Genomic DNA, 14,283 nt, shown 5'->3' with positions numbered 1-14,283 from the left:
AAAAAACCAACCAAACAGTGAACAAGATACAGGAAATAGGAATTTCCTGAAGGAAACATATTTTGGCCTTTATTTTACTACACTAATTAATCAAGTAACTTTTATTCCCTTTTGTATAGTCATCATGTTGAGTCTTCACCTGTTCCAGATTATGTTTATCTTTCTTTAATCTTGGCAATCAGAATTGTACACAGATCAGCTCTTATTATAGCTTTGTATAATCAAAATACTTACTTAAAATGTTTTAGGATCAGAATTGCCTTTTCTATGGCTGCATCAGATTGGCATCTAGTAATCTAGGGACATATTAATAGAAGTAGATATTTCTTCTCTTCTGTCATTTCCAATTACTGAACCCTAGCTTATATGTGAAATTCTTTTTAGTCCCTACATGCTAGACCTTGCACTTTGTTCTATTAGACTTCACTACATTTTTGTCATTCCATCTCTCCAATTCATTCATTCATGCTGTATAGGGGTTTTTTACCAACCAAAAAGTACAATTCAGTTAGAAGAAAGAAGTCATAGAAAGCTATTAGATAAAATCAGAGTGGTGTGCTGACAGTAGAAATGCATGTGCTGACAATAAGGAAAGGGAAATAGGATCATTTTGAGGGTATTTTAGGATATAATAGAAATGATGAAATTGATTAAGGACTGGAGGGGTTTTTTGTAGAAAGGCAGATAGAGTATATGCCAATTACTTTTAGATTAAATTTGGGGGAAAGGGAAGGAGTTATGCAACTGATTAGATAAGCAGAGAATAAAAGTGATGAGCTGAGGGAGGAATGGGAGCAGATATACAGTAGAACAGACTCCTGACATCTTACAAATTGAGGGCAAGCACCCCAAAATGACTTGATGCAGGAATAGGAACCTAAGAATCAGAGAAGGCTCCGGCAAGGTAACGCCACGCAGTAGAACAGCCTCATCTCTTACTGTAACAACCAGATCAACTTATCTATATATATTTACTGACGCCTTCAAAGAATACTAATAGATTTGTGAAGTATGATTTCTCTCTACCAGAAGCTGAGTTGACTCTTCCCCATTAGTTCATATGTATGCCTGTAACTACTGTTTTTTTCCTTAATATATTTCAATTTACTCAGTACAGGGTCAGATTTACTGGACTATGTTTGCCAGGATCCATCCTGAAGGCCTTTTCAAAAAACAGTCACTTTCTCCACCTTCCTTTTTTGTGGAAGGAAGGCCAACGTAAGCAATAGGTTACACATTAGTCAGTAAAAATTTCACTTCCGAGTCCCTTTAGAACTGTGAGGTGAATGCCATCTGGTCTGGGCAATTTTTTCTACAGATGTCAACACATTGTTTTAAAACATCTTTTATTGACACTTTAAGGCAGTTCCTCCAAGAAGGGCTGCAACAGAGACATACACCAAGTTCTTCCATAGTGAACAGTGGTGCAAGGAATTAATTTAGTATTTCTGCAATGACCATTTCTGCCATTAGTGCTCCTCATACATCTCAATGATGCACCAACACTACAGACTTTCTACTGGGCTGTCTGATGTGTTTGAAAAGATTTCATCAGCAGTGTCTATGTATTTTACTAAAAGCTTTTTTGACTTGCCTTGTTGTGGTTTTACACTTCACCACAATGAAGTATTGATACTCTTTTCTGTTTTCTTCATTTGTGCATGACTTCTGCTGAATACAATATTCTCAGTGTATCTTCTACTGTCAGGCAGATAAGTGGTTTTAATTCACAGAGGAATAAAATTATTTTCTTTATTCTTTGAAAATTAAAAGAAGTATTATGTTATACCTCTGACTACACTCTCTTGACAGACAGAAAGTGTTATGGTACCACCTACTGGAAACAGTGAATATTCTTTCTTCAATGTTTGCTTCATCTTTTTGTACAAGAATTGTGTATGTATGGAAGTTCCTCAGACTCGGACAATATATTATGTCCATATGTATGAATTTCAGAATGCTGTGATGGTTTGTTTCATACAGTTGGTACTCCTCTACCTGCCTATAAAGCCCCTTCTTTAGGATGGAGGGAGAGGAGGCTTTGTCAAACCTAATCAACTGCTTCCATTTTATATATGCTACAGCTAAGTGAAGGAGATGTAATCAAGCCACAACAAAGCCATGGAAACACAGTCTTTCCTGTAATCCATCGACAATACATTTATTTCTTTTCAAGTAAAGAAAATAAAGAAACATTTATGAAAAATCCCATCAAATATATTCGTCAGTCAAAACCTAAACCAGCTGTGCCAGTTAAGATTGCAATTGTGGGACCTCCAAAATCTGGAAAGACTACAGGTAGGAGCCCGTATTATCTATAAAGCAAAACATTATCTAATGACTGAAGCTGTATCTGTCATTACTGCTATTAAAAAATCATAAACCATTAATATTGTTGAGCTTCCTGCTCTTCTTGCTGAGCATAGAATCCTTTACTTACATTCTCTAGTGTCTCATTTTACAGTCAGATATTTATGCATTGTCCATCTGAATTTTACCCCAGCTTCTTAAGAAGTTAGTGACCTGGACTGGCACTTAGAAAATCCAGACTTACACTATTATTTCTGATTCTTTTCTAATTGTTTCTTATTTCTTTCAGTCAATATGATCTAATGTAAAACAAAGAAGTATTCCTAGGATCAAGGACCAGAACCCAAAACTCCACATTCCCCAGTCTGTTTCCAAACTTCTAGACTAAAAAAACCAAGATTTCTGTCTTTCTCCCCTCTCCTTCTTTCTCTACAACTCTTTCAATTCACAGGTCTCTGCCTTTAACTGGAGGAGGAAAAAAATCAGCTTACACCGTAGCCTAATGATTAGAATAGGGTGTTAGAAAAAGAAGAGACAGGTTCAAATTCTCCTGTATTAAGGAGGGATTTTTAACCATTTTTCCCATTTCCTGGATATATGATCTAACTGCTAGGCTGTTCTGTAAAAGAGGCAGCAGTGGAAGCATATTTTCTAAGATATTTTGTAATAATATTGACTATTGTTGCTGAGGTTTGTGCTGAATGGAACGCTGTTAGCGCATTGGGCATGCTCTGCATGTATGCAAAGGTTTGGGCCCTTTAGGGGCCTAAGCAAGGTTAGGCACCCACTTACCAAGATTATGCATTGGCAATGACCCAGGGAACGAGCTGAGCAGTTAGCTTCTAAGATTAAGGACATACTTTAACAGACTGCTAGTTTGTGATGTTGCTTACATAAAAGTCGTGTGTTGAAATCAAAATGTTTTGCAGTTGCCAAGAAATTTGCAAGTGTATATGGGTTACTGCGCCTGAGTATGGGAGATGCCATACGGCTAGTGTTAAACAATCAGCCGGAGAGTGAGTTGGCACTTCTGTTAAAGTGGCATCTTCACAAAGGACTGACCGTACCCGACGAACTGGCCATCCAGGCTCTTGATGTGGCTCTGATGAATCACGTGTGTAATACCACCGGGTAAGAGTCTTGTTTGGGTTTCAGGGTTTTTTTCAAGACATGCCAGTCCCTTCATAGGCAGTGATTCCCATGTTATCACTGTAAAATGATTTCACTAAAACACATCAGTGGTTTATGCATTAAGAAAATAATCCATACAAAATGAGGTTCTTCACCAGACTGAAGCATAATTTTCTGCAATTTTCAAGTAAGTATATTCCAGTAAATCCAAGTAATATGCTTTATGAAAGTTACCTTTTATTTTCAGTCAATAAAGCAGTATTTTCTACTATCCTTTGAGAACTACTATTTTATCTCTCTTATACCAACTCCAGCACCAACCTGGGCACATTTGATTCTCTTTGGTCATGCAGACTGGTTCAGTACTCAGGGTTTTTTCTGGTTTTGTTAACAACCGAAGTTATTAAGGAGGAACTGAAACCAGTGAGTCTTTCCACCTCATTCATATGTGATCCTGATTTCCTAGGCTCTTTCTCCACCACTGAAACACCTTCCAAACTGGGCAGACTTTAAAAGCTTCGTGATCATGATTTCATGACACTCAACTCCTCTCCCCAAAAAAAGGAGAATTGTTACAGGGAAAGGCAATTCTGGAATAATCTCTGAAAGTTATTTGAGCTTGAGATCAGAATTCTTTCAACTTTTCTTTCATGTTAAATACTGGAATATTGTTTCAGTATATTTAGCCCCAGTATTGCCTAATATGTGAAAAGCATTTCTTTTTCAATATGATTTAAAAAACTCTTCAAGTACTGTAAATCATTTTACTTTTCACTTTGCAAACTACTTCTCCCAATACATATGGAGATTTCCCATAGCTAAAATTATGTTTCTGAATGATTGATGTGTCAGAATTTTAAAGTCCACCATTTTTATAACTCAGAGTCATCCACTTACATTTCTATACCTTCAGCCCTTTGTGTATTTCCTTTAGTCTTTACTATTTCTTATTCTATCTACTTGATTTTTTTTTTTTATTTTATTATAAATTCTTAGCAGTGAAGACTGTGTCTATCAAGTCAGAGCAGCAAAAACTTCATGGCATGGGTGTAGACCTTTGTCTCCATTGAGAATGTGCTAGGAATACACATAGTCTTAATGGTTAATTAGAAACTGACTTCTTAGGAAAACCATCTTTCTGTTTCTGTTTGTATGCAGAGTTATAATTGATGGATATCCTGTAACAAGAAAACAAGTAAACCTCCTGGAATCAGCTAGGATTATTCCAGTGAAAATCTTTGAATTGGAAATGGATGCAAAGGAAGTGTTCAGAAGAGCACTGTTGGATAAGGAAAGCACGAACAGGTAGTGATACTCCCTGACAGCAATATTTTTATCCACATTATATTGTCATTTCTCTATTTATGTGCCTCAGGGCTATACCCAGAGAGGCTGCATCTAAGCTGGTCCATAACCCAGCTGTTTCTGAACTCCATGTATGAAAAGACATGGGCACCAGTCTCTCTACATTCTAATGCTTTGATTTCCGTAGACCAGAAATGGAGACATAAGGAATTTGTGGCATTCTCTGGCCAGATCCCCTAATTGCATGACTGAGGTCACAGATGTGCAATGCTGTGCACCCACTGCTTAGTTAAACTGGTTTTAACGAAATCGTGCATCAGAAGTGTTAGTAGTTCACTCTGCTGCTGAAGTTTATTATTCATCAATTCAATTATTATCATCATAAAGGAAATTGATACTTCATCTAATAAGCTCTCTTGTAAGTTTTAATTGGAGTTCTTTTCAAAAGATGGAACTAATGTATATTTTAATAATGTATACAATTCATGAGTTACTCATCTAAACATTTCAATTCAGCTCGCTCCCTTCTCCTTTGTTTTTCTAAGGAGATAAATATTCTGTTTAAAGAGCTGTTGGTTGTTTTTGAGGAAAGGCAGTAAGTAGTTTATAAACAGACAGAGAATTAAAAAGAACAGAACATTCACCTTAAAATTTAATTGTATAAGAACCTGGTTCTCATTAGAGGAAGTGTTTCTAAGAAGTTCCAGAGAGCATAATTGCATGTCTCTTTCATTTTGTCTCTTTCTTTTTATCAAGGAATCAGTACAATGCTTAATTGTTTACTGAAAGCTTAAAGGCAATTTGCATTGCAAAAAATTAAATTAATGCTGTCTTTTTGAAAGTATTTCCTTTAAATTTTTCATTTTAAATACCAAACTAATTATATTTCATAGGCTTAAATACAAATCAAATGTGCAATATCAGATATTTCTGAAAGGTACAACTTACAGAGAAATTAATCCTATTAAAACAGAAGTTTATATTTTTTTTTGGCATCACTTAAATTAAGAACCAGAACAGGAAATGCTTCTATGCTCTAGTCAAAATATCTCTTCTGGTCTTGCATAGTATTTTTAGAGGTCAGATGGATTATTTTCATTTATGTATATCAAAATATGACAGACAGTTTTCAAAATGTATTCAAGGATTATGGCTACTTCTTGACTTCAAACAGCATAATTCAAAATTAAGCCTGTTTTTCAATAAATGGTTGACTTCCATTTTAAAGTCTCATAGCATTTTGTCTAGGGTACCATTTAATGGTGTATTGGTCATGTGTGTTAGTTAATATGTGATGATACATTCCAAATCCTTTACAAAATTATTGAGTTGTATTTAGGACATTAATAGCAAAAGTTTTGTTTGTTTCTCAACATAACTGTCTGATCAGAAGTATGCTGCTTTTCATATGTAACTGGTAATATTCTTAATAAGAAAGTTGCATTTCTCAAATATGTTCTACAGTGTCAAATAAGCAGAATTTTGTAAAAAGGACTTAAAGTGAATTCTAGAATTTACATCTGAAATTCAGTGAAATGATCTAACCTTCAGACTTTTATTTTTCATTTTCTTCAGACCTCCCTACCCTGAACATGACAGCTCACAGATTCTAGCTATTAAAAATTCCTGCTATAAACAGCACATTGATGCAATTAGGACTTACTATAAGAAGGAGCATCAGAACTGGTGTGTGATTGATGCCTGTCAGAGCAAGTGGTGGATCTGGAACAAAGTACTGCAGGAAGTTCAAGTGGTTGTTAAAGAAATCCAGATATACCTGGAAAGAGTAAAAGAAGGTAAAAGAAAAACAAAGTTTCTCAGAATAATATTCATTTCTTTAAGAAGCTGCAATGTAATGACTGCATTTCAACTTCAACTTGCTTTGGTTGAAGCTAATTCTTGGGCACATACATACCCTCAAATTCTTTGATCTCATCTGCAGAGATCTTGAAAAGATCTCTTGAAGAGAGCGAAGAAAAAACCAACTACAGGACATCCTCCAAAGAACAGGGTAACAGAATACAGCTGAAAGACATCAGAGATCTCAAGGGCCACAGCAGATTCCTCAACATTGGGTGATAAATCACAAAGGGAAGCCAAAGTATGCAATGGGAACAATGACTTGCAGTTTCGCTTAAGCGTCAGTGGAGGAAGAGGGAAGGAGGGGGAAAATGTTAATTATAAAATCAGAATTAAGGTTAAATATGCCATCTAAGTTAATTTTTGTGCTGTGGGAGGAAAAACGCTTTAGTCTAAAATGACACGGTTCCCGCTTGCATTTTGGTGTGTCAGCTCTGGTCAGGATTAAATATGCCTTTTTAAACATGCCTGTACAGTTTAACTAGAATTCCTCTGAAGGGCAAACAGACTTCCTTATCTTATACCCACCTTTTGGTTTTAACTTTTACATGTCTGTGGCTGCACCCTTCTTAAAAATTGAAGTCATAAGCCAAAAAAAATGTAAATACATTTAACTTTTTCACATCAGTCTTGAAAAGCACAATTTTTAAATGGTTTGGATTTTATATGACATTTTATTCAAGATTTTGAATATATTTCATCCAGATAGACTGTAGCATTTGCAAGACATGGATGAATAAAGGGGAGGCTTTCATCACACCTTGTACTCTTCTTCAGCAGTGTAAAGAAATAAAATAATAGCTGAAATGTTCCTTAGCAACGCAAAGGAATAAAATAATAAATTGTAAATAAAACTGTCCCAGGGAAAACAGACTAATAAGTTAAGCATGCAAAGGATCCCACATAATTAATAATTATTATATTGTTTAAGTGCTAGAAAAATGTTATCAAAATTAATTGGTAAAACGGGTTGCAACTTCATTGTAGTATCAATCTACAAAAACCTGCTATTTTAAGTCTCATTATTTCATGTAACTTTCACACGATGAATTATAACAACTTCTAAACTGTAACATTTCTGAATAGAAATGTTTGATGTTTCTATGTCTTTCATTAATAAAACATTATCATTAATTGCTTTTATTAACAGGAAAAGCAGCTGGCATTGCTGATTTATGTATCACTCCTGAAGAGCTGCAGTATCGGCTGGGGGAGTTTGGACAGTACTGTCCCGTCAGCCTTGCAGAAAAGGGTGAACTGGTTGACTGCTCTGTAATGTCATCATTGCAGTTTGCTGCAGAATTCCGAGGACACTATTACAAAATGGCTTCACAGGAAGAACTGGACGTAAGTGTCAAAAAGCAGGTTGGGAGGCGATTACGGGAAGAGGGAACATTGTTGCTTAGATTCTTTGATTCCATACAGAAACAAGCAATATGTAATCTGAATTAGACTAGCGTTGTTAGTATTCAAGCTTTTGTTCTGTGTACTTCTGCTATCAAACATCTAGGCCGACAAAATGCAGCAGAGTCCATTCAAACCAAATCTCCTCTAACAAATTGTCATAGATAAAACATTCATTTTAAAACAACCATTTCCTCCTTTCTCCATCTGTTTTGGGGAGACTGGAGGTAGACAGTGGCTAATGATAGCAATGGATAGTGATGGACGGTGGGCGGACAGTGATGACTTCAACTGAGAGTGGGTTGGAAAAGAAATTACTTAGCCGAAAGCAGCAGCAGTGCCACCACACTAAGGTGTTGTAGAAGAAACAAGTATCTAAATTGTGTGAGCCAGTCCTCTGGAGTTTGACTAACAGTCTTACAGTGCTTCTTTCATTATAAAAACATCTAATTTATTTTTGTACAGAAATTCTTGAGCAGACCAGAGGTTTATGTGCCACCACTGGCACCTCACCCTCTCCCACCCCCAGATAAGCTACCAGAGAAACTGACGGCGGCAGAAGTGAAGGCCTTATTCCCTATAAGTGCTGAAATGCAGGGATATTGTCCAGTCACTTACCTAGATGGAAAACAGAGGTACATCACTGCAGTTTTCATAATCTGAATTACAGACTATGTGTCCTATATTAACATATTAATGAGGAAACACTTCCAAAGTACTTTTTAATAGTGTTCAGGACTTGGACAGGAAAAGCAATTACAAATCTCTATGTTGTGCCTGTGGCTTTGGAAATCAATGTAAAATCACCTTTTGAAACTCATATGGCTACAGGTTCCACAAGGATCTCTGCTGGTTTACTGTCTTTTATGATGAAGACTCCTCAGATATAGTTTGAGTTTTCTCTATCATAAGTCTTCAAAAGTTCAAACAAATCTCACAAAACCTTAGTAAATGCAAGACTAGCTACTATGATTTTTATAAGAGATCCATAAAGCTCTACCATAAAGTCCCACTGATTTCCTCAGTGTGCAGGAATTTCTCAGCAAGGTAGAACCATAATAGTCAATTCTATGCTGTCCCTTCTTAATCTGCTGAACAACTACGATTGGCATTTTAACTAGAGGAGCTCTAAAGAAGCACTATAAAAGCTGCTTACTAAGCAGATTTTGAGGCAGACTCTCTCAGATTTTGAGCCTTGTAACTGTCAGTCACATGGTAGAAAATTGGATGATCCAATTGCTACTTTTTTGTAGTTCCTGTACTTGCTAAAATACCAGAAGGCTCTCAGTAGCTCATGAATTTACACCGCCCAAATGTTTTACATTTCTTGTGAATCAGTAGTTGTTCTTGCCCCGTCTCTTCAGATATGAAGCTTTGGTGCCTGGCAACATCGAGTATGCAGCAAAATATCAAGATAAGGTATATATTTTTGAAAGTGAAGAAAAACTTCTGAAGTTTATGAGGTGAATATACTAACTGTATTTTAATCTTTAATCATGTCACAGTTTATACATCTGTCCTGGTTTCAGCTGGGATAGAGTTAAGTTTCTTTTTAGTAGCTGGTACAGTGTGTTTTAGATTTAGTGTGAAAATAATGTTGATAACACACTGATGTTTTAGTTGTTGCTAAATAATAGCACCTATCCTAAGTCAAGGATTTTTCAGTTTCCCATGCTCTGCCAGCGAGCAGGTGCACAAGAAGCTGGGAGGGAGCATGGCCAGGACCACTGACCTGAACTAGCCAAAGGGATATTCCATACCATAGAACGTCATGCTCCGTATATAAACTGGGGGGGGAGTTGGCCGGGAGGGGCGGATCACTGCTCAGGCATCGGTCAGTTGTTGGTGAGCTATTGCATTGTGCATCACTTGTCTTTTCTTGGGTTTTATTTTTCTTTTTTTTTTCTTAATATTCCTTTTTATTATTATTATTATTATATTTTATTTTACTTTAGTTATTAAACTGTTCTTATCTCAACCCCTGAGTTTTACTTGTTCTTTTCAATTCTCCTCCCCATCCCACTGGGTGGGGGAGGAGTGAGCAAGCAGCTGCATGGTGCCTAGCTGCTGGCTGAGGTTAAACCACAACAACATCTTAAAAGTGCTTACTTTTTACCTGCTTAGGTTACCAGAGAAGTACTGGAATCTGAAGCTTCCACATAAACTCCCTCCAATAAAGGAGCCAATACCCCTCACTGCACTTCCTTTGGCTGGATACCTTGAACAGGCCAGTTTTTGCTTTTCTATTTTAAAACACGATTTTGCAATGTATAGTATATCCCACCCAGTTTATTTCATTTTTAATGCAATATGAATCTTTTGTTTATTAATGGGATTATATTAAATTGAAAACTGTGTACTTGCAATTGAGAGGAATTGTTTTAAAGCTTTAAAAGAACAGATATTTGTAGCTTTAATGGAAAAAATACAAGAAAGACCATCAGAGGAGAATAATAAACTGCAATATTATATGATGGATTTTCTGACTCTTTTGATTATCGTATCTTCCAAGATTACATTTTACTTTGATTTTTAACACCAGGACAGACACAAGCCTATCTGGAATCATTTAAGGATAGTTGGTTACATTTTGAGACATGAATATGAAATAAAAAATGATTCATGGTCACTTTCCTCCCTATTTTATATTATTTGTTATCTTCTACAATTCACCAACTTAGGTATCATCCTATATTGTTAGATTTGCATGACAACAGGATCAGGCTTTAAATATATCTTCGTTGAAGATTTCTGTAATGGTCTGTTAAAACTGTTTTCTTTCTTTAGGGAGTAGCAACTTCTCTAATAAAAGCTCTGAATGAAGTAGGCTGCTTAAAGCCGAAGTTTCCATTCCTAAGTGTAAAAAAAACCGCTCTGCTGTTTGTCGCCTGCCACTTAAAAGGTAGTGTATAAAATAATATGCTATAAAAATAACTAATTACATAAATGCAGTCGATCGTCTGATATAACATTGACAAGCAATTTGTGTAGTTTTCTTAGGTCCACCTTGGAAAAATACTGTTATATACCAATTTAAGTACACACAGCCAAGTTTCTTGGCAGTGTGTAAGGACCAGGGAGGAAAATAAGGTTAATAGGATAGGTTGATAGGTAAGTGATCTCTCACAAGTCACGAGACTTTAATGACATTTTATCACCAACAACCTGAAGGCCTTGAAAAAATTTCTAACATGCTTTGTTGGAGTTTTTAAACAGAAAGTAAAATGTTATAATCTAGGTGGTACTACATTTTAAACTAGTCATAGACAACCTGAGTTGCCTTTAAAATTAACTAAAATTACTGTAATAAAAGGCTGCTGAAATACTATCTGAGGAATGGTTTAGGTGCCTGAATGCTTGCCTTTTTTCAACTGTATCAGGTGGTCAAGTAAAACTTATTAACAAACCTTGCTTTGCAGATAACATGAAGACAAATTTCTGATCATACACATCTCCAACAACACATCAGCTACATAAGTAAATGAGAGGTCTGTTTGTATTTTTGTATTGAAAAACAGCTTAAGTGCACATAGAACACCTGTCATTTTCAAAAAAGCTCTTCTTTAGCATGGGCTCAGTACTGACACACTAAGTTACACAGTACGGAAGAAGAGATGTCCATGCAGATTTAATTAGATTTTTAAGGTTTTAGCACAGAGAAATGAAATGTTATTTATCAGCCTGCTTATTTGTGAAATTTTCTGGGAAGATCTGAATATTAATGTGGTTCAGAGTATCAGTATGTTGATTACATTTAACTTCTTTTTATTATTTAATCCACAGTCCAGTCGACCACCTTACTTTTCCGTAACAAAGATAAACAGTCCATAATTAAAATTAGGTGGTTTGTACTCAGCCCACAAAATAATGATAAAGTAAAACATCTCATGGAGCTACCAAAGATTAGGACTACTCCACTGAGGAAAGTTCCTCAAGCTTTGTCTTCTGTGTTCATATTTGCTATTTTTTAGAAATTTTGCTTGTTTGGTTTTTTTGGAGTCCAAGATAGCAGCTGCAGCCAATAATCTTTAATAGTTTGCAATCAGCTAAATAGTGCCAGCTTTCAGGATTTCAACCTAGTTTGCAGCTCTGCTGCAGCTTTGGTCTGGTTTCCAGTACTGCTGGAGATTTCTGGAGCAAAACTGCCACTTCAGCCCACGAGTTTTGCCTTTTATAAGCCAATCTGTTCAGTGGCTGAACTTTACCTTGCCTTTTGTTATTTCAAATTTTTTACTTATTCTTCTAGATAATGGCAATCTTTATTATTTGTCTAAAGTTCTTCACATCCTGTGTTTCCTCATGCAGTTTCCAGAGCCCTCCAGCATTTTCTTGGACTATCGCAGATTTTTGCTAGCATAGCTTTGTTAAGGAAGACCACTGAACAGTGTCGGCACATGATAAGCCCCTGTATAAATGTACAGTTCTTAAGCCAGCAAAACTGCTTTTATACTGTAGTTTGTTTCACCCACAAAGGCTGTTTTCATTCTATTGTTAGCACAGCTTTGCTAACGTAATGATGTCCATGCTAGGGATGCTTTGCTCCTATATTGCATCATTAAATCATTATTAGCACCGGATGATGAACTGGAGAGGTTATGCAAGTGCACAAATCTCTTCTCCTCATGCAGTGACAAACAGTTTGACCACAGGAATCCTGGAAAACAAGTTATCTTTTTCTAACGCTGGGTAGAACTGCTTCCAACTTTAAGATACAGCATTCCAGTACACTGAAAAATCTCCCTTGGAAATACAGCATTATTTATTATTGTGTGTCTCTTCAGAGTAGTCATGCCATCCTTGATCAAAAACTTGATCCAAGTGCCTCACATTGTGGTCCCTTGGAAATTTTTTACATCCCGTTTCTATCTGAAGTAAGACTTTCTCATCTCCAACTTATGTTACCCTCTAATCTCACATTTAAATAGGGGACAAGAAACAGTGGCTTAGTTGCTCCTGCAGCTTTTCTAACAATACTGGATTGCTTTCAGTATCTGAGAAGAGAAGGTACAGGCGATCAATCATAAATGCAGGAGACTTAGTCCCGGAAAGAAAGAGAATATGAAACCATACATCACTAGAGTGATTTAGTGCCCTTCAAACTTGACTCCTGTAAGAGCTCTACATATAGCTATGCTTGAAAAATCACTCAGAAGCTGTTAAATGCAGTTGTCTATAATTTAAAGCTAGTGGGCTGAAGTGTCTGATAGCGTAGTTCTTCATGCTGTCCAGTTTTGTAATGAGATATGAAGTACCATCCACAGGAAAAAAAGTGTTGTGATTTGGGTGTCTTAAATCACTCCTTCTCCTTTGCCTCACTGTAACAATTAGAATTATAAAGAATGCTCTGAGGATTGGCACTCAATACTAACGTACGCCAAAACAGGGCTTCGAGCGGAGAAGTGAGAAAGAAAAGAAACAACGCCATCTTCCTTACAAAGTTCTTGGTCTCCACATTTCCTTCCTCCTCTGAACTATCAGTCAGCTCCCAATATTTTACGGGACAAAGCATTCAGGTCACAGAACACTCGTGCCAAGGACGCCACAGCCCCATCGCCAGCCATGCCGGGCCACTGGTGCGGGCTGTGCACCCCGTTACCCCCGTCCGTCGCTGCCCGTGGCACCACTGGCCCCTCACGGCCCCGGGGAGCGGGAAGCTGAGGCAGCCGAGCGTAGCTTTGTTCTTTCTTTGCTTACAAAAGCCTCCACCTTTCCGAGCATGGCTACCCTTGTGGCGTTAGGGACTTCTGAGTTACCAGGCTCCACTTGTTGCTTTGGCATCGACGGGCACGGCCCACGGCACCAAGGACGAAAACATGGGGCGTGGGCTTGACCCCTTTTTCGCTTTCTCTGACGTAATCCCCCCAAGATAAGAGGGGACACTAAACTACTCCTTCCCTTCTCGCAGCGCACAACCCCCGGAGCTCGCAGCCGGCGCGGCAGCGGTACCAGAGGAAGCTGGCGCGGTTCGTGGAGCACTGCCGCCTCCTCCCCTACCTGGGGGCGGCCATGGCGGGGCCCTACCGCCAGCCGCGGGCCAGGCCCCCGGGTTTTGACGGCAACCTGCAGGCTTTTCTCGCCCTGAAAGACGCCGGCCCCGGTTTCCCGTAGCGCGGGCTGCGTGCTTCGTCCTTCCCGCCCCACGGGTCTGCCTTCGGTTAACGCCGGCGGCCGGGGAACGGCACCACGCTTTCTCGGCCGGGTCGCTTAACCACGACATCTGAAAATTAAAACCTCTTCCCTGAAGTGGCGCCTTCGCTGCACGTTTGTTACGGC

At 37.8% G+C, this 14,283-nt stretch overlaps 1 protein-coding gene across 1 annotated transcript in view; it reads left to right on the top strand.

The window, feature by feature from the left end:
• The window catches only part of AK9 (adenylate kinase 9), a 70,698-nt gene extending 56,580 nt beyond the window's left edge, over positions 1–14,118 (top strand). Inside the window, exons 26-35 of the mRNA XM_010561676.1 lie at positions 2,085–2,298; positions 3,240–3,441; positions 4,600–4,746; positions 6,322–6,542; positions 7,757–7,953; positions 8,476–8,645; positions 9,375–9,473; positions 10,135–10,237; positions 10,798–10,912; positions 13,916–14,118. Of these exons, the coding sequence (XP_010559978.1) occupies positions 2,085–2,298; positions 3,240–3,441; positions 4,600–4,746; positions 6,322–6,542; positions 7,757–7,953; positions 8,476–8,645; positions 9,375–9,473; positions 10,135–10,237; positions 10,798–10,912; positions 13,916–14,118 (1,671 nt within the window). The remainder of the gene's footprint in view (positions 1–2,084; positions 2,299–3,239; positions 3,442–4,599; positions 4,747–6,321; positions 6,543–7,756; positions 7,954–8,475; positions 8,646–9,374; positions 9,474–10,134; positions 10,238–10,797; positions 10,913–13,915) is intronic.
• Positions 14,119–14,283: the final 165 nt, after the last annotated feature.

The sequence above is a fragment of the Haliaeetus leucocephalus genome, unplaced genomic scaffold (genome assembly GCF_000737465.1).
Source record: "Haliaeetus leucocephalus isolate CR32 unplaced genomic scaffold, Haliaeetus_leucocephalus-4.0 Scaffold149, whole genome shotgun sequence".
Classification (NCBI taxonomy): domain Eukaryota; kingdom Metazoa; phylum Chordata; class Aves; order Accipitriformes; family Accipitridae; genus Haliaeetus; species Haliaeetus leucocephalus.
The sequence above is the reverse complement of the archived record's forward strand: the minus strand, read 5'-3'. Positions and strand labels throughout refer to the sequence as shown.